At 38.5% G+C, this 20,670-nt stretch overlaps 2 protein-coding genes across 6 annotated transcripts in view; one reads left to right on the top strand and one right to left on the bottom strand.

Annotated features, from left to right (window-relative positions):
• Nucleotides 1-341: 341 nt before the first annotated feature.
• On the bottom strand, nt 342-20,498 carry ARSK (arylsulfatase family member K). Of its 3 annotated transcripts, none has more exons than XM_050986578.1 (8): nt 20,360-20,498; nt 16,292-16,421; nt 14,161-14,320; nt 11,322-11,604; nt 7,651-7,822; nt 5,571-5,795; nt 2,135-2,359; nt 342-2,052 (listed from the first exon to the last, which is right to left on the bottom strand). In XM_050986578.1, exons 1-8 carry the CDS (start codon nt 20,495-20,497, stop codon nt 1,784-1,786), a joined length of 1,602 nt encoding a protein of 533 aa, XP_050842535.1. In that variant the 5' UTR covers nt 20,498; the 3' UTR covers nt 342-1,783. The 3 variants fall into 3 exon arrangements, with proteins under 3 accessions (XP_050842535.1, XP_050842536.1, XP_050842537.1); XM_050986579.1 differs by having other exon boundaries at nt 20,325-20,454; XM_050986580.1 differs by lacking the exon at nt 20,360-20,498 and having other exon boundaries at nt 16,237-16,328.
• The window catches only part of SKIC3 (SKI3 subunit of superkiller complex), a 47,950-nt gene continuing 47,120 nt past the window's right edge, over nt 19,841-20,670 (top strand). The window contains exon 1 of one of the 3 annotated variants that reach the window (XM_050986574.1): nt 19,841-20,103. The gene's annotated coding sequence lies outside the window, so the exon portion shown is untranslated. The other 2 variants (XM_050986575.1, XM_018920578.2) reach the window with 2 other exon arrangements.

The following is a 20,670-nucleotide window of genomic DNA, read 5'->3' as shown; positions in this document are numbered from 1 at the left end:
CTGCAAGACATGTGACCCAGCAGAATAATGATTTTACCTGGTTCCTGAACAACAACAAGCTCTGCTCTGTGAGCTGGCCCATTCCTGGGGTTTCCTGAATTTTCAAGAAGCCTGCCCCATGCACTCTGGACAGTCTGTAGCACAAGATGTCGTTGCAAGGCTTTTTTCCTTTTTGTTCCTCTATTTCAGAGAGTGTCACAACTGGCACTTTTGTAAACCTAATATCAGTGAGTCTTAAAAGCTCATCTCTTCAAGAAGAGCACTGTTCACAGAACTGACAAAATACAATTTTCCCTACATCTTAAACATTCAATCATTAAAAAGCACACACAAAAAACACATCCAGTTCACCATAATTTTATTTTACTCCATTTTGGACAATGTACTGCATTCTGTCCAGACCTCTAGAAAGTGAGAATTTCTTTATTCTTTCTTCTCTTGAACAAATTTTCATATGGATATAAATAATTCCTCTAATTATGCAGCCCATTTATTTTGTTTAAGTAATTTCAACCATACCTGAACTCATTTTAATAAGAATTATAATGGCATGTGCTACAGGGTTTCAAGAATTTTTAACTCTGTGTAGGAATTTGCTCATGAAATGAGTTTGGAGCCATCAGAAAATATGTCTCATTTTTATGTTTATTTTTACTGGCTTACTGCTACTACTGAGCATTTAATAACAGATTCCAGAAAACATTTTATGTATGAAGCATAATGTCATTCTGAACTGGTACTATAGCAGCAATGATGGTGACCAAGAATTAGCAAACATCAGCACTGCTGTAACTACATATTCCCATAAGTGGAAGAGTTGTTACCTAACTCTTACCTTCTTCTAAAACTACTTTCTTTTTGTCAGGTCACTGGAAAAATGGGAAACAGTATTTTTCTGTTAACTCCTCCTGCAAGCTTCAATTGAGTCTCCTCTGTGTACATTTTAGGTTTAAATTTTCCATTCACTGATGTGCATCAAAGCATTTACTTGCATAATCTAACTGCATTCAAGCAGTGTTTATTTTGTGTTACACAAATCACACTATCATTTTTCAGAGAACTGCTCTACTCATAGGTTTGGCAAAAAGGGGTTTTCTTTTTAATTTATGATGATGAGCAGAGAGGAGCAAGAGATTAGCAGACAGACCTTGAAAACATGGGGAGTCAATCACTTCTAACACAGGAATGCTGATATAATTAAGTACTTGCATGAACCACGCCTATGTTCAGACCTGTACTGGTTACCAACTTTTTGATGAATGTCTTTTCAAACTAGATTTATAATACACACAGAAAATTCCATTATAAATGGCACTTTATTTCACTAAGTTTTATAATCCTTGCTTTTCCTTATAAATGGAGGTTCCTATTGAGTTTCAATGCTTAAAACACTGTACTTTTGCAATCAGCTAAATATTACATACACACAATTAGTATTTGCACACTACCTTTTCTATATACACTTACCTTCAGAATAATAACATCTAAAACTCTAGTTTTGTTGTGCTGGCTAGTTATACAAAATGCTCTTGGCTTTCTGACACAAAGCAGTAACAGTTCAGTTATCTTTACTTTCAATTTATAAGAAAATATATAAGAAAATAATTGTGAAATATATAAAACCATTTGAAATACAGCATAATATTATTTCAATGTATTTCAATGGTTAAGTGAAATAACCATTTGAAATACAGCATAATATTACAAATAATATTACAGCATAATATTACAAATGTATAATTTTTTTACATCCTCATTCATATGAAATCCAGGTTGTCTGTATCTACTTACCAAGCCACTTGTCAATTGCATTCTCATATTTTTTTTGGTCCTTTAACCAGTCTTGATGCCACCTAAGGTTTGCAATAACACTTGAGTAATTTTGACCCAAACTTTGTTTCCAACTGATAAACTGTTGTTTGTTATACTCATGAACAGCAGAAGAAACCTTTGGATAGTTTACTATAGAGCGAAGTATTTTGTCCAAAGAACGCACAGTTACTGGGAATTTTATGGCAAGATTTGTAAGCTCATCTGGATCAGCAGTAAGGTCTGTAACAAACAAAAAGTCAGTTAGGGTTCAATTTCCACTGAAGTAAATTAACGAGTCAGTCAAGACATAAAAGCAGCATACCAAAGAGTTGGGGCAGTATTGAAGAGCCATCCGAATATGTGATGTATTTCCACTTGCCAGTTCTCAGCATATACACAGAGGAATTCACATTGCATCCATGGAACTCACTCAGCACCCAGGAGGGCCGAGGTCCTCTGGGTAACGCTTTGCTCTCAGCCTTTTCACGTAGCAGTGGCATAAGAGAATATCCACTGAGGTTCTGTGGGATAGGAATTCTTGCTATATCTAAGGAAAGATACACAAAATCAAAATGCTACTGCAGTTTTCAGTTTTAAAAAAGTCTAACACAATGCTACCAATGTCTGAATGTTGACAATAAAATGTGCTCTCCTAATTATTATCACAAAACACACAATAAAAAAAATGTTAAGAAACTTCCTAAGGCAAGCTGCCCAGCATCTTGAAATATATCACCAAATATATCATCTATGTATAACTTAACCTTTAATAGAAGTTTGTGAAAAGGGACCACAATAGTCTCCTTTGATGGATGGTGCTGTTTTATTCTTTAATCACGGTTCCAAACATTTTTCTTTTGCTCTGACTATATCAGGCAGAAGAAAAAGAACAAGGCAGCATGAAAGAACCATAAAAGCTCCATATCCAACATGTTTTAGCCATTTATTTTTTGAACAACAAAGGTGCCAAGTTCATCTGTAGCATTCTTCATTCGTTTATAATGAAATGCTTCATAAAAGTTGTCCATTATTATCACCTATAACTGGTGGGGACACTTGAGGAGCAGGGTCACTTGCTTCTCTGGCAGGACTGGAGGTAGTAATGATATTTGAGGTGGTATCAACATAGTGCATGTACAGAAAACACTGGATGACTCCATAGCCTGCCAGATGGCCACTAGAAGATGCTGTAATATCCATAAGCTCTGCAGCATCAACTTAAACCACAAGTTTCCCTAGCTCCCAAAGATCAGGTTAAAAGACTGCAAAGGTTTTTCAAAAACATTCTGAAAGACATAGCTGAGAATCCCAAGCATGTCCTAAAAACCATGTATGACAGTACTGCTGTTTTTAATCACCCCACTCAACATTGTTTATAGTAATTCAAAATTCAAAACTTTCCATTTCACAGAGCACCATGGTAGCATTTAATCTGTTTTGTGTTGACTGGTGATACTCTGTGCATATAAATTGTTCAGAAGTGACTTTCCTTCATCAGCACACGTCTTCCTTTTTGTCCTCTGCCCAGACAGCATCTGACAAAGTACTGGGAAGACCTATAACACATAAACCCAGCAAGCAGCCCCTGATCATGCATGGGCAAAAAAATTTGAACAAGTACACACAACACTCCAACAAATGAAAAAGGGATATGGGCTCTTCTGTCATTCTAAACCAGTAATGCTATTACTTGCAGTAACTGGATTTTCTATGTGCAAAGAATGTTCCAGCCATTCAGCAGCTCCTGCATTTCCAATAGAGAGCCAAAGGTATTTCTATACAGACCAACAAAGATAGTGCTGCCTGGAGATTATGCTACATCCTGTTACAAAAGGCAAGAGCTGTTGCAGTTCCGACTGTACATTCGTATCACTCAGATTCTGCTGGAATCAAAACATTTACACTTATTCTCAAAGCCAGTGCAGGAGGCACTCTTGACCAAAGAATTTGGATGGCATCTTAAAGAGATTATTACCATGCAACAACACAAAGCAAAGCAATTAAATTTGTCACAAAAATAGACTTGAAATCTGTTTCCTCACTAGTCAGCAGTAGCATGTAGACGGAGAACATAATACATGAGAGAGATGGCTCTTCAAGTTCTCATTTTTGTCATACGTGCCTTTTTGACATTCAGAGCACAGAGAAGGGGAACTGCCAGAACAGAAGGAATGAATTATGCACATAAAGTTCTGGGGAAAAAAAGCCCAAATGAAAAACCCCCAGGAGGAAAAGACAGAAGGAACCATCTGACCAATTATGTCACTTGGGAAAAAGAGACAAAGAAATAAGAGATTTTTAACTCTTTACATAGGCTCCCATAACTTGTATAAGATCCCTATGTAGTACAGATACATATACATAAGAATTTGATGTCAAAATTTGGAAGAGAAAGCCACTCAGACTTGATATCCTATTTTTCTCTGGATAACTGGTTCAAAAGTTTTGAGAAGACACAAACAGATAAATAACTTCTGTTTAATTTTTAGAAAATCAACTTAATATCAAAGTGGATTTTTCACTGACATATACTACTAGAAGTACAGTTTTATTCACTCATGTTTTCCAGGCAACTACAGTGTACATGTGACACCTATTAGAGAGCAAGCCTTTCAGCCTGGTTTGAAAAGAACATTTCTTCTGATTGGAAACCTAAAAGATCACAGGTAAAGCCTCAAAAGATAACTTTACCTGATGTTTAATTCCAATTAGAATTGTCTCTTGCATGATTTATCACAGATAGCTGTTCAAAAATTCCCTCTTCAAAGTGATTTCCATCTAAATAATTTAAATTTAGTTCTTCTTATTTATTCTCCGTCCAACACAGTATTTTCATATCTCATAAGGTAAGAAAGGATATCCATTATCACATCTTTTTACACGTGCCCAGATAATTTTTACATTTCCTATACAAAGCTTTCATCACACTTCTTCCACATGACCCTTCATAAAAGACATTCCTTTGCTAAGTTAATGAACCAGTCTTCCTCCTTTCAAGTTTAATCTCTTCTCTGTATTTGCTTACACTGTAATTTCTGTAGTTAACTGTGGGGTATGAAGGCTAGCAAGGATTATCCATATCTAAAATGTGTTTTATTCCCTTTTATGTCACCGACATGTTTTATGAAAAATCCTTTACTTAGGATTTTTCCTCTCCTGAGAGCTGAGAGGCCTCAGGAACAAACTGTAAACAATTCTTATCTGCTACTGTGGAATGCAACAGGGGATGTCTGTGATTGGCCCCGTCAGACTGTTTGCAGTTAAGAGCCTATCACAGAACACCTGTCCGGCCGTCTCGGGCTGGGAGGACACATTCTTTTTCTATTCTTAGCATAGCTTAGTAGTGAAATCCTTCTCTCTATTCTTTTAGTATAGTTTTTATATATTATATATCATATAATAATAAATCAAGCCTTCTGATACATGGAGTCAACTTTGTCGTCTCTTCCCTCATCATGGGACCCCTCTGAGCGGGGTAACACTTTTATGACTAACAAATAATCCTATATATAATCAGTCAGTGTAATTATGTGGATGACAGAGTAATAAGGAAGACAATCAGTTTCTTTATTTAATTTTTTCATCCATTTTTTACTTTTTCTGTTAAGTCCATATATATGGTCCACAGATAAATTATCTCCAGTTGTGTTACTATATTGCCTCAAAGTCAAGACATCATTCTGACTATTATGATATAAAAGCAGAATAGTAATGGTAACAGGGAAAAAAAAATTGTCACCTGAAATTACTTAACTCACCAAGCATAGTAGGATAGATATCCACAAGAGATACTACATTTGGTATTTGGTGCTGTTCTCTTAAACCTGGCCCCATAACTAAAAGAGGAACGTGGGAACTTCCCTCATACATGCTCATCTTATAGAACTGACGGTGTTCCATAGCAAGTTCTCCATGATCTGCAGTGAATATAACAATTGTTTTCCCAAGAAGCTCAGTATCTCGCAGAACTGAAATAATCTCACCTGCAACAAAAAAAAGATACTGAAAAGGATCCATTCAAAATATTTCTTCCAAGGTCTGTACCTGCAAAGCAGCATGCAAATTTCAAGGAACTCTCCTAGACCAGTGGAGGAAACTCCTCTTTTGTTGCACATACATTTGTGCAATGAAAACACAACATATACTCTTCTATTTTTGTATGTACATCTATGCAACAAAGACAGGGCCAAGATCAATTAAGTTGGTAGTTAAGCACTTAGGCATTTTAAATATTAAAACTTTGGGATGATTCATGCCTAAACACACCAGTTAAAAGATGTTATAAAATTACAACTGCAGTGCAGTTACTTTGCAATCCCTTATTTCCTAAACCTGTAAGGCTTCCATTGTTTCATTCATAAAATGAATTAATATTACCAATCTAATATGCTGTCCTGGTCATAGGCCTAAAAGATTAGCTTATGTGATCATGAATTTCATATTGGTATGCAAACAACTTCTTGTTCATTCATGGTCACTTTTCAAATCAAAAAATAAAATGCTGTAAATTAAGACCAACTTGCATTGTAAATTTTTTATCTGTAGATCTTCCTGCAAACTCTGAAGAATTCTGAATGTACAATTAATTATTTCTTCATAACTTTCAATAATGTGCTTCTAAGGGACATTCCAAATGTAACTTTACTCTTCAGTTAATGTGTAACAGCTGTTATGCAGTCTACACATTTGAAATCAGCTTCTAAGGAAAACGACTTATGCCCTAAAATTTATCTTTTCTTCCAGCTCAGCTTTTACAGTCTGTCCCCTGCACAAAAACGTTTCCATTATTTCAGTTAGCACTAATCAAAGAGATTTAGCTCCTCTTGTACATGAGTGTCCTGGGTACTGAGGAAAAGAAGGGTGGAGTTTCCAGCACTATTTAATAACATACCACCTATGTCATGGAGGGGGCATGGTTTTCAGCAGGAGATTCTAAGGTGTGTTGAAGTTGATTCAGTCTTGTGAAGTGTTCCCTGAACTGTTGCTGAAATCAAGGGAGGCTGTAACAGTTTCTGAAACCTCAACAAGCTGTAACTATTCCTGGAGCAGTGGGAAGATGAGACAAGATGCTGCTGCCACCACTGTTGCTAGTGCTTCTGCCACTGCTGCCACTGTCAGGGCCATCACTTATAGCAGCGGGACCCTTGTTTTGGATAAATTAGCTCTACAGGCTTTGTTTTATCCCTGTTTTCCATTGTTTCCTCCAGGCTGGAAGAAGGATAATAAATTGCAGGAAATTTTTTGCCTCATTGCTTTTGTTTCTCTGAGCTGTATGGTCCAGTGTGGAGGGGATGAAGATGACAGGTGCCATCTTGCCTGTCTGGGAAAACCACACTAGGTACTCTCTTTGGGGGGTGTTTTTGCTTTCTTGCTGGTGAACATCCTTCCTCTAGGTGGAGCACTCTCCTTTTGTGTCCTCTTTTATCTATATTGTTGTCTTGAGTTTTTCGGCAAAATTGTTTCGACTTCTGGTCCCTCCTAGTATTTCCTGTGCTATCAAAAGAGGATGGGGGAGGAGGGGCAGCTTCCATGGGGTAATTTTCCCACAGGGTTTTAAACCAGCGCAATGGGTCATGCCATATTTTGCTGCAGTCATTGGTTTTCTACAGAGCTTCTGACTGCTGGCTTTGATTACTTTTCAGAGTGCTCTCAACTCACCTAAAAGGCTATCCTGTCATTTATCATATAGACTGAATAAGTAACTTCCACAACTTACTTCCAGATATGAATTGTGGTGTTTTGTTTTCTATTTTTTCCTCCAAAGATTAGCCCTATCAGCATTTTCTAATAAAAAAATATCAGAACTAGAAATCCACTGTGTAATAAGACATTACCTACCCAGCATGGCATCTGTCTCTGCACACATAGCATAATAAAATGCTCTAATATTTCTCACTTCTTCCTTTGTAAACTCTCCTGTGCAATTCTTGGTGTACGACGAGTAATAGTCTACTGGATGCATCTCTGAAAGAGAAGACCACTTGGGTATTTTAATAGCTTCATAATTTACCTAAAAAATAAGAGGAAATTAACATTACTTTAGCAACTGATATAAACAAGTTTTTTAACACAGATTTAATTTCTAAAATTATAGCATAAATTCACAGTTCTCAATTTGCGGCCCAGGAAACATTAGCTGCTTATTTGTCACACCATGCAGCTACCTCCTCCATACTTCCTCACAGTTGCACAGGTAAATTGTTTTTTAAAAACCTGTGAAAAACAACTAGAAGCTAAGGCTAGGAGCCACAAACATGTGCTTCATCAAGTGCTGTATATTTTTAAGAGAGATATCACAGAACAGCCTTCTAGAGTAGGAACAGAGTATTGGCATAGAGTTTTTGTAACTGTAGAATAACTGTAAACCTATGGATCTAAAAGATTGGGTGTTATGTGGGACTAGAGAACAACATGGAAAACCATGTTGTCTGGGAAAGCCTCCAGGACAGTGACGACAAGTCTTGGCACCTTGATAAAAAGAACTGACTACATTAATCCAATTTTCTAATACTTTCTACATGTTTCTAAATATGTCAATCCATTTAGTTACAAAGGAATGTAACATCAGTATGAAACCAAAAAGCCAATCTAATTTTACATTCAAACTATGCATAGTCACAGATATTGTCTGCTTCAGTACTAGCTTTAGAGTCTTGAAATTTGACATACACATTTAGCCTTGGCTGTCGTACTTGTTACTATTCCCTTAAATAAAAGGGAATTTGAGGCAATTTCCTCTTGTACTTTCACTTGTTACTTGGAGGAAAAGCTGGACAGCTAAACAAGTTGAGAAATCTGCAAGAGTTCAAGCACCCACAGAAGTAAAATCTGGCTTTGTAACAGTCAAATAGAACAAAATGTAAGTTTCCTTAGGATCAATAGAAAACACACTACTAGAAAAAATCATTAAGACAAAATAATAAATGCTTTAGTCATTTTCTTACTGCTCAAGATCCTTGGCTACATTTTGGAGTTACATTTTGGACTTTGCAAATGGTATTTATTAGCTGCTTAAGACAAGAGAGAAAAAAGTGTCCCTCTCCATCCATGATTCTTTTCTACAGGACTTCAGCCTAGTTTTAAGTATTCACTAAGCCACAATCCCTTTGTCTGTCTACGGTAATGTCCTGGGCAACCCAAAATGTTACTGTAGTCCATATCCATCTATGCCATAAGATTGTTACTGTGCCTTTAAGACCCAAAGCACGTTCTGGAACCAGAACTGCAGGGCAGTCGGGAGATGCCAACCCCTTTAAAAGGTCAAGAAACTTAAGCTGACTTTCTCTTCTGCTGAAGGAGGAGATTCTGCTTCGGGGTGGGGGGGTGATATGGGTGAATTTCTGGGCTTCCACCTGTAGCAATTTGGAAAAATTACATTTAGCAAACTGTATTCCCAGTGATCTTTGCAAACTCTATAGGCAGCAAAGCTTGATCAGGGGGTTGGGCCACCCCACATCAGTGTCCAGAGACCAATTTCCCCTGCTCCCTTGCCCAGCACTACAGCAGATCAGAAGGCACCAGCACCAACATCAGTGGAATCCAGCCAGGGCAAGAGGAAGCAGTGAACAGTGGTGCTGATCCCACACGTGCCAGAACTTCCCATCTGCCACTAGACCTTCATATGCTCCAACTTTCCCAGGAGGGGTTGATGCCATCCATTCACCTCATTTCTTGGAGTGCATAGTCACCCATGGCAGGTGCCACCTTGGAAAGAGCCTGATACCACTTTCTCTTTGCCCCTTCAGGCAGTCAGCAGTGGGAGGCTGTCAGATTAGAAGGGGGCAGCACTCCACCAGTTTGGGGTGTCTTTGTTCCTGTGGAGCTCTTGTGACTCAGCAAGTTTGTATCTAATGATTATTCACTGCTATCTTTTGCATGTTGCTGTTTCACTTGTTATTACACTTATTTTTTCACTTATATCTATTGGTATTGGTTCCTTATTGCTGGAAAGGGATTGTTTGAAACTAAGAGGAGGAACTCATTTTAGAATATCTACCTCTTTGAATAGTCTTAAACCAAGACACATAATTCATAACTAGGAAAGAAGCCACACGCCCTGAAAAAATGACATCTTGTGCGAAATACAAGGGACCATCTGGTTAACAACACCGTTTCACAAACATACCAGGTTGATACTCTGTTCTGTATTACAGCCCAAATAAACAGGTCATTTAATTCAGTTCTTCATCTATGCAATAGAACTTCTTCATGAGACTACCTCTGTGATTTTAAAAGACTGCTTCTTCCACGACCAAAAAAGACCTACACTGCAGAAGAACTGGCCAATGGTCAGTAAATGGTAATATGTGGCCCACACAATGAAGTATGTACACACAGTGGTGGGAAGGAGCCCAGCAAACTGTGCAGTTAAAGTACTCTGACTGGATAAAAGATGACAAAAATTTGTCAAAGATGTTATAAGGTCTGTGACTCAAAAAAAAGTACCTATGCTTCCCAAGATACAACTAACCTAGTAATCAGCACCCTAGTAATCAGCACCAGCACCCAGTTCTCCTTAACAACTAAGCTAGATCTTGCTTTTTGTAATTGAAAGGGTTTTTTCCCCAAGCTTTTCCTCTCCCCACAAAATTCTCACCATTCCCAGAAGAACCCACAACCCTCACTATTATGGAAAAAATTCACATCTCTCAACCTTCATTTGTAAATCCTTTTTTATGAAGTATTTGTATTTTTGGTACACCTAGATAAAGAGGTTTAGCAGTTCTGTTGTGGAAAAGGCCACAAGTTACATAAATTGCATATGGAGGGTTTTTTTGAAGTATAAAGTGTTATTAACCTAATTCTAATTCTACAGCTGCGTAGAATATTAATGCCCTTCTGCAATTAAATCTATTGCAGTACATTTATATTTTATGGCAGTTAATTTTATGGCAGTTAATGACAACGGGAAACTATACAAGACTGAAAAAAAGTATTTCTTCTTTGGAATGGAGTGCTATATCTTAGTTTTACACATACAGACAAAAGGACACTTTCTGGTGCTTGAAAACCTACAGCAGCACAGAAAAAGTTAACAGAAAAGGAAGACTTCTGTTGTGTCTTCTGTTGCTTTATGTTCTAGGTCCATACTACAGAAAAAATTCAATCTTTCACTGTAAAACTCAAACAAAATTATTACACATAGCATCATTTCTAACAAGCAAAATACAGAATGTTCATACCAATGAGCTTCAGACCATTACCAAAATTAATTTACAGCTAAGAAGAGCAACAATTTCATTTTTCTTAATATGTTTCTAGCCATTGAACTCAATACTTACTTATTGATTCAATGACTACTGCTAAAAAACCTTTTCTCACAACAGAGACAAATTTGGCACTTCTATTTTCTTAGCCTTTAATCAGAAATCTAACATCTCCTTCAAGTACTTTCTTACTGTGTAGTGAAATATCAAAGCTGGGTCTATCCTGAAAAGCCAGGGATAAAATACTGTTTGTAATAAGTACAGTTATTAATAAATTAATATTTAAATTTTATATTCACATACCTTTTCAAGCCAATAGGGAGATGTTAAAAATGTAGAGGATCCAAAATTTTCTCCCGCATAGGGTGATGGATATGGGTGTGGTAAATTTAGTCCCAAGTAAAGAATAAATGGTTGAGTAAAGTTAACAGCTTCTTCCTTTATCCAATTTACTGCTTTATCAGTATTCCGCCAATCTGTTTCCATTACTCTAAACTGCTTCCTGTGGCCTGTAAGTTTCACCATGGGTCTTCCTTCTTGTCGGAGCAGGAAGTTAACATCCCTAGTCCAAGCTTCCACACGGTTACTGAAAATACATACACAAGTCACATACTCAACAGAAAATGCTTTCTTCAGTTTTCCTCCAAGCAAAAAACATTATGAATTCCTGAAGAACTTCCCCCATACTTTCAGTTGCAATCTATTTCCAATTCCTGCAAAAAGGAGAATTGTTATTCAATTCAGCAATAATGATTGTGCATCTATTTTATATTCAGACATTCAGCCTTTTTATGTCTGCTTCTGAATCTTCTTTCTTATTTATTATCCATTTATGTCAGAATGGCTCTTCTCACATCTACAAAATAATACTGAGATATACCACTCCATCTTGTAGACCCTTCTCCATGTTTTGGAGATATCTGCACACTATTTCTTTGTAAACTGGGCCTGAGATTTTTATGGGAAAGAGTCTAGTGGGAAATAACTTTACTGGTGAGGCTGCCTTTAGAAACAACATTATGGATGCGGCTTGTACTATCAATTAAACACACTTTAGACAAAAATCTGTAAGAACTATTTCTCTTGTGTAAATCCTATCAAACAAATAACAGAAAAGAGTATGATGAAAGCAAGAAGGAGGGAAAAACAGCAACATTTTAATGATAAAATATTTTTTGAACAGATTTTCTAATGTTTCTCTAAAACACTAAAAAAAAAAATCTGAGCTGCAAATGTCCTTGTTTCTTTGCTAGAGTGAATGATGGTGGACATTGGTAAGAGGCAGACTATCTAAGACCTTGACTAATCTTTATCTTGTTCATGGCAGTTTTAATACAACCAACCAAATTATACAGAAAAGTATGAAACTGCTCAAAGTTTGATCACATATTTTTATCAAAACACAACATTATTATTGTTTATAGAGCATCTAACCAGTTTTATCCCCAAAGGAATTTTACCAGTGCACTTTATCTTCCAGAAAGGCTATCTGTAACAATTTTTTAATTGTTTTAACTTCTTGTTTAGGCTCACACTTTCAACCTAAATAGGCTTAAATAAATTACTTAGAACAAATTAAGGTATCTGGTTTACAGAGAAAGCATGTTTCATAAACATTAAAATTAAATTATGATAAGGGAGTGTGTGGGTGCGTCTTAATTGCACCTAATGTCATAATACTGATTTATACAGACAAAAAATACTATGTAGGCCATAGGCCAGTCTGATTATCCAGTCAGACTGAGATTAGGTTCAAGTTTAAAGAACAAAATCCCCTCATAACTAAAAAGGAAGCATTAAATAACTCTAACCTGTTTATTATTAAAGCAAAAGCTTCTCATTATTATTTCAACAACAGACATCATTAATAATCAGTGAGATAGAGCATGTTCAGAAAAACAACACAGAATGAAGGTTCCCCAGTAGCCCATGGAGAAGATGGTGAGGAAGGCTGGCCCTCTGCAGTCCATGGAGCAGATACCCACTTGTAGCCTACGGAGTACCCCACACCAAAGCATACAGATATCCAAAGAAGGCTGTGATCCTGTGGAAAGCCTGCACTGGACTTCCAGCAGGACCTACGGACTTCCAGCAGGACCTACGGACCTGCAGAGAAAAGAATCCAGCTGGAGCAGGTTTACTGGCAGGACATGTGACCCTCTGGGGAGACCACACTGGAGCAGCTTGTTCCTCAAGGAGTACATGAAGGAACCCTTACTGAGCCCATGGGAAGGACTCACTTTGGAGAAATCAGTGGGGGAGGGACCCCACACTGAAACAGAAGAAGGTAAGGAGTTCTACCCCGATGAGGAATGAGTGGCAAAGACAATGTGTGATGAACTGACCACAGTCCCCATTCCCAAACCCCTGTGAGTAGACGGGGTTGAGAATTTGGAAGTTAAGCCTGGGTAGAAGGGTGGTGGAAAAGAGTTTTAAGATTTGGGTTTACTTCTCATTGCCTTACTCTGGCTTCTAATTAGCAATAAACAAAATTAATTTTCCTAATTTAAGTCTGTTTTGCTGTGTACCTGAGTGATCTCTCTCAGTCCTTATCTCCACCATTGAGTCATTGTTTTTTTTCCTTCCTGCTCACTGGAGGGAGGTGAAGTCACAAAACAGTTTGTTCTATCATGGTGGCCCTGGTGTGTCCATACAGGGTAAACCCACCACAACAGCACAAGTCTTTGAACAATTACAGCCTTCAAAAAAACCCCTCAAAACCTCTGACATTTTGTGACAGTAGGCTTAATATTTAATTATTATAGGTATGGGGTTTTGTTCTACTCTTCCTACACTGTTAGTATTACCAGGAAGTCAGGGAGTCTTGAGGCAAGGCAAAAACAGTTTATGAATTTCACTTATGCAGCAATAATACCAGTGGTAGAAAATAACCATTCATATTGGGCAAAACCAGTTTCTGTATTACCTTTCAACTACAGGTAAAAGCCAAAGTACAGCTGCAAGAGATATGCTTGCTTCTCCATAAAGCTGCAGGACAGATCTCTGCTAGTACCTAACACAATTTCTTTTAAGTTAAAGCTACTATCATTTCAAATGGAGACCAAAACTACAGTACCCTACAGTACACTACATGATTTGTTCACTGCTGCCCATTTCACAGCAGGAGAATCTGCCTGATTACCTTACTGAATGATGTCCAGAAGTAAAGTCCAGTTTCCCAAACTTCTGTGTATGGTAGCCATGCTTCTCCATGAGATCCATCCATGTTACATAATCTGGATCTAGACCTTTGAAGTTATTCCAAGATTCTGTTATATGAGTGAAAAGACCACTCCACATAGCTGGGGAAAAAAAAAGATGAGTGATTAGTGACTCCCCACCTATAAGGTTGGGAAGGGATTAATCTTCTCTTTATTACAGAAGTAAAAAGTCTGAAAGTGATGCACTAGAGCAAGGAATACAAAGTATTCCTCTTCCAAATCTTATTTCATAATCAATACAAGTATCAAAATTTATTCAAAATAATCCCCAGAATTGCAGAAGAAGGTCCTATCTTTCCAGGTGCTATGCAATCATTAAATCAAGTTCTAATTAGATCAGAAAATATTCTTGATTTCTGAAAGAAAATGGCATAGTAGTACAGATCTTGATGAAACAATCCTGTATTTACATGTGTTTCAGAATATTAGTTACCCTCACTACAGTTAGATTTAATGTGAGTTTAAAGTTAAGTATATTTGTGGAGAGAATTTACCATATAGTATTTTCATAAATACAATATGCCCTCAATTTTATTCTTTTTGGGTAATCTACTTCACTACCAGTTGCAGAAACAAAGTGAGAATATTAAAGAAGATACCAAGAAGAAAGGAAATCAAGGCAAGAGCTGCAAAGAAACTACGAGGGAAGATTTTTTTAAGTGAATTCCTATTTCTTTGCAGCTTATGATTAAGAAATGATTTGCTCTTTCCAGTGTTAATTTAGAATTTAAGATAGTCCCAAAACAGAACTAAGTCATTTCACAAGCAATAGAAATATGCTGTAAGAAAAGGGCATCAACCCCACATAGCAATGCTTGTCCTTTCCCTATCCCAAAGCCCTCTTTCCCACTGTCTCTTCTGGTATCATCCCTTATACCCCCACAGTAGCTGTACCCTCAGTTCCTTGCAGGTATCCAAGCTCCTGGCTAAGCAAGAGATGTCTTGCTGGTTCAGAGCCCCACATAATGAGCTCAGTAGTCACTATAGTGCTACCTACAGCACTGTACACAACTGATGAATCATTTAATTCATCATGCATTTCCTTTCCCACAGGAGTACTAAGCTGCCATTTTCACAAACTTCTTAAAATTAAATAACATAAAGTACTCTTCTTAGCAATAAAAATTGGCTGAAAGACTCAAGCATCAAGAAAAGGAAAGGAAGCCCACCTGCTAGTTCATGTAACATCACACACTTAAAATGTAACCGTGAGAAAAAGAAATGGGGACTAGGTAATCAATAAAGAGAGTATTAAAAATGTAACACTATATATGACTGCCTTTGCTGCTTCTTTCAGTGTATGCTTTGAGAGGAAGGGGGACCTTTTTATAGCTAGCTTAAGGAGGATTTAGATTTTATCCAGATTAAGGAGGGTCTTTGCAACAACTGAAAAAGGTAGAAATGTTTTAAGATGTAATCTTTGATTGAGGAATATAGTTTCCTTTTATCTCCTTAGCAAATTCTGCAAGTGTGAAATTGAACACAGAACAAGAATCACATTAAGTAAAGAAAAACATGGAAGTATTCAAAGCTACTGAAAGATGCATCACGTATCTAGAAGACAGTGGCAACTGCTACCACTTTATTCAGCTGTTATTATTTATTACTCTTTGCTGAATACAGGAAAGATATTTATTAACTTTATATTGGGAAGAGACAGTAGTTCTCAGTGTAGTTTCAGCACTGCAGCAGAACAAATTGATGATTTCTCTATAAATCCTGAGATTTTTTAAAAATATGAAGCTTCAGATTTTGGAGTTTGTAAAAAGATCTGAAGCTTCAGATTTTGGAGGTTGCAAAAAGATTTGGGAGCTTACCCTTAACAGAAAAAAGCGGGAACAAAAAAATAAAGGAAGAAACATAAGAAACAGAAGAGATAAACAAATGCAAGAGAAGAATACCACAAGAATTCAAACACAAACTAAAAAACAAAGGATCTTCTTGAAAAACAAAACAATTCCCTGCCCATTAAATCATTTCAAATTTCTCATCATTACCATATATTTAAATTGACATGTGCAAGCATTTATCTGGTGTTTTGCTTGGTTCTACCTGCACGGGAAGGACAACAAATTGGAGAATTGGTGTAGGCATTGAGAAAGACAGTGCCATGTCTTTTCATAAAATTTATGGAAGGTAAATCCACAGTCTGATTTCCTGGCAAAAACGTCAAGCGTCCATCCTGCAATGAGACAAAAGCAACACATAAAAAGCATTAATGCTAATTATCAGCTGCATTAATTCATTTATTTGTTACCATGGACTGGAGTTGCTCAAATGCTACCAATTCTATGCAGGTTTGGAAAACAGTGTTGAGAAGCTCTAAGCAGAACAATATAAAATGGATCACTTTTGAAAAAGTGCAATGGAAAAGATAACTGGGCTTCTTTACAGTAAAATTAATTTCCCCATATCACTATACATATTCCAAGCTCCAGTTCTTCGGGGTGGGGTTGTATCATGACATATTCAATGGGAATAGGTACAGTGAAAGGTAAAAAGGAGTAAGGCTGAATCCCAGTGTAGATGTGTGCACTAGCACATATTTCTGTGAAACCATCATTGATTCCTCACCCTTTCTAAAGGTTTATCCATACCATTTCTCTGTAAACTTATTTGAAACTGTGGTTTCTGATCCCTTTTCTATTCTCCCACAGAAATTACACCCACAATGGTTCCCTTTTGCTACTTCCATAATGCTAGTTTTGATGCTTTCATAATGTTTATTTCATTTTAATAACCTATTTGTTTAAACAGATTTTTCAATCAGTAACTTAAAAAACATGAAACATTTTGAGTAGGTAAATTTACAGTAAAATATTATAATCCAATGAAACCAGGTTTCATGCAGAGTGCCATATTTCATGTCATCATGCTTTATCTGTCACTTTTATTCCTTTCCTTGGCTGAATTAGATGTGCCAACACAGCCCCAGCCTGACTGGCTCTTCAGTGAACAGATAGGCTATAGTGCAACTGCAGTTTTAACTGCAGGAAAATGTAATTCCCAGCATTCGGTTTCTAGCAGAAATATTCTTGGATAACCCAGCACTGTAGAGAGTCACTTCACTTGGCACCAGTAGAGATAACTGCCAGAGCATCCCAGCCTCTGAACTCATCTCATATCAGAACATGCTAAATGAGCAATCACCTAATCTTGTATACTACTACAAATGGCATCTTGAACAAGCACTCAGTAGGACAAACTGGAAATAAAGCTGCAATACACAATAAAAACTTGAACAAAACTTTGGGCTGAAAGTCTTTAGAAAGTTGTCCTGGTTCCAGCCGGGATAGGGTTCATTTTTGCAGTAGCCAGGAGGGGACAAGGCAAAAACATGGAGATTATTGTGTGCCACCTCATGTCAGCTTCCAGGAACAGGGGAAGGGGTCCCTTCCAGGTCAGAGTAGTGTGGCAGCCAACAGGTACTGTTGGGCTCTGCATAGCCAAGTATGGTGCTGAGTGTTCAAATGTGAATTGCTCACCTCTCTTGTACAGGTTTGTTATTAACATTATTGCTGTTACTGTTCTAGTAAATTGTTCTAGTTCTGCTGTTTCTAGTAAATTGTTCTTATCCCAATCCATGACCTTTATCTTTTGTGTCTCCAATTCTCTGCTCCAGCCTGCCACAGAGGAATGGGAGAGGGACAGAGAAGTGAGCAAGTGGCACATGGTTTGGAGTGATTTCAGTGGGCACACTAAATTGGAGAATACTATTCCTAAACTATGACAAAAGTACTCAGTGCTGTGCAGTCCTGTCAACAACACACTCTCAAGTTTCTCCAAAAAAGTCTTGTTTGAACAGCTGGAGACAAGAGTTCCTTACATTGATACTGTGATACCATATTCAATGACACAGCAGCAAAATAACTCCATGTTCTTGGTGTCACAGTACACTTTGGGGTACTGTGACATAACTATTGTTTCTACGGATGACAGGATAAAATAGTAAGCATCTTGAATTGGCTGAGAAGGTGGAAGTTCAACAGCTATTTCAGGAAATCCATCCCCTAAGAACTGCGTAGGATTTTTAGGTTTTGAAGTACCTACTTTAACACAAACACCTTTCATCCAGAAACTTGAGCTGCAATGCAAGCAAAGGCTGTCATCCATCACACAGTAAATTTCATGTAGAAATTCAGGAGCTGAATTGCCTACTAGCACACTTCAGCAGGAAGCCCTTGGAATAGCACAATACCTGGTGTGACACAGCAGCAGAAAGCTAGCTGTTCAAGCAAGAGGTCGCTGTTCGGCAGGCCAAACACAATCCAGCATCACTGTGAAGAAAATTCTTGTCCCACTTGGCAAAATAGCTGTGATTCCTTCATAGGCAGTGTGACCCACCACAAAGGCAGGCATAGTTTCTAATAAAAGCCCAGACCTTTTAACAGCCTGCAGGACTTAAACTTTTGTCCAGAAAAACTATTTGTTTCAACAGTACCCCCATCCTTCCTATTCTCTAGTAGTGATGTAATCAAAGTGGTTCATCTATTTCTACCTTCAAATCCATCTCAGAAAAAAACTTACACATTTCTTTTACTACACTCTTCTTTGTACGCACTATGCAAAGATAACACTGTTCAAAAACAGTACCTTGTCCTTAATTGTTTCCATAAGAATTCCACAAAAAGAGTGAGTTTTATATTTTTATTTTTAAGGGTTACCTCATAAATTACCGTAATACGGTTTATGAGAATCTTCCTGCTTAAAGGAGACATATAAAAGTTCAGCTAAGCTTTGTCTGCAGCCTCTGCTAGCATCTGAATATCAAATGGACATTGACTAACTCTCAGGATCTTTAATACTGTAGTTTTAACTATTGGCAAATAGACTTTTAGTAAAACTGAAAATTTGGAGGAAAAAACCACATATTATTTTGGAATATTAAGAAAGACTATTTACTGAAAATAAAATTAACAGAGAATAGAGTCAAAGGAAGGAAAGTGAATAAGGAGCTATTACATAAATGAAGAAGGAGCTATTTCTTTATCTTTGAAATCACCATGAATGTGTTTAAAGATAGGGTGTGAAAAAAAGATAATATATATGTTCGCAAAATATTTAGGAAAAAGTCATCACAAGAAAAACAGGCAGCAGGCAAGTGCAGTCAAGGAGGGAAGCCCAAGAAGGCTAGCGACCAAACTTCCTCAATAGTCAAAGAGAAGTGATGAAACCTGAAAGCACCTGGAGCTTAACACCACGGAGCTTATGTTTGATTCCACAACAAGGAGTGTTCAAGCGAGTTAGAGAAAACAAGGCTCCCCGGAGTAAAACACATCAAAGCATTTCTAGTGTGCTGCTGGGCACAGTGAGAAAACTGCGAAGATACATGTAAGGATTAGTATCAGCGAGTGGGAAAATTTCTGTGTCTGAAGGGTACTCCAAATATACTATAAATCACTGTAATGAAGCCGCTAAATGCCTTCTGCTATAGATACATGTCTCACAAGGTTACTGTGTTGTTATACCTTATAAGAGCCTCAATAAGCCAGTATTTGGTGCTCAGTAAGTCAGTAATTTCATCTGTGATTCTAGAAATTCGCTATCCCCTAAGTGGAGACTTAACACTGATAGAATTTACAATGGGAAGGGTAACAGGGTTTAGTGACCTTGCTTGCCATCAAGCATTTCAAGCGAACCGAAGAGCATTCACTGTATAAACCAGCCCTGCTCCAGGGGCGGCTGCCCTGACAGGGAGTACGGCTGGCACGCCCCCTTCCTGGTGCGACAAGCTGTATCACACCAGGCCGGGGGAGCCACCTGCGCAGAGGTTTTCGGCTGCTGTGAAGCCTCTGATGCGAGCAAGGCGCACCCTTCAGGGAAGCGGGCCGCATTTGGTTCGGAACACTGGGGTGAACACTGGGGTGAGCGCACTCGGGGTGCGGGCGTCTCGCCACACGGTGGCCCCGCCGCTGCTGCTGCCGCTGAAGCCCGCGCCCCGCCGCGGGCGCCGCGCGCAGGAAACCGCCGCTTGCGCATGCCCGTGCCTCTGTCCTAGGTAATGCATCCGTACGGCCGCGGTGCCTCACGCTCCGTACTTCCGTCCAGGCCACCGCTGAGGATTTCCCCCCCGCCCCGCCCTTACCTGTAGGGGTGTCCTTCCACGGCCCGATCACTCACCAAGGAGTCGCAGGCCACCAACACCACGTTAGATCGGGGCCGGTTCTCCGGGGCGGCGGGCCGCGGCCTTGCTCTCGCCCCAGCGGCCATAAGGAGCAGCACCAGACCGGCTAGCTCCAGCGGCCCGCCGTCTCGCATCGCCCCGCTACCGTAGCCCCCAGCTCTTTAACCGAGGAGCAGCAGTTCCGAAAGCAGATTCCGGGGCTCTGGCCACAGCGTAAGATTTCACCCCGCTGCGCGCTACCCTCTCACTGCGGCCTACAACTGTCACAGTGCTCAGGGCAGCGGCCTGCAAGTCCCAGCGTGCCCCG

Source organism: Serinus canaria, chromosome Z, assembly GCF_022539315.1.
Source record: "Serinus canaria isolate serCan28SL12 chromosome Z, serCan2020, whole genome shotgun sequence".
Classification (NCBI taxonomy): domain Eukaryota; kingdom Metazoa; phylum Chordata; class Aves; order Passeriformes; family Fringillidae; genus Serinus; species Serinus canaria.
Note: the sequence above shows the minus strand (reverse complement) of the source record. Positions and strands in the feature narration are given on the sequence as shown.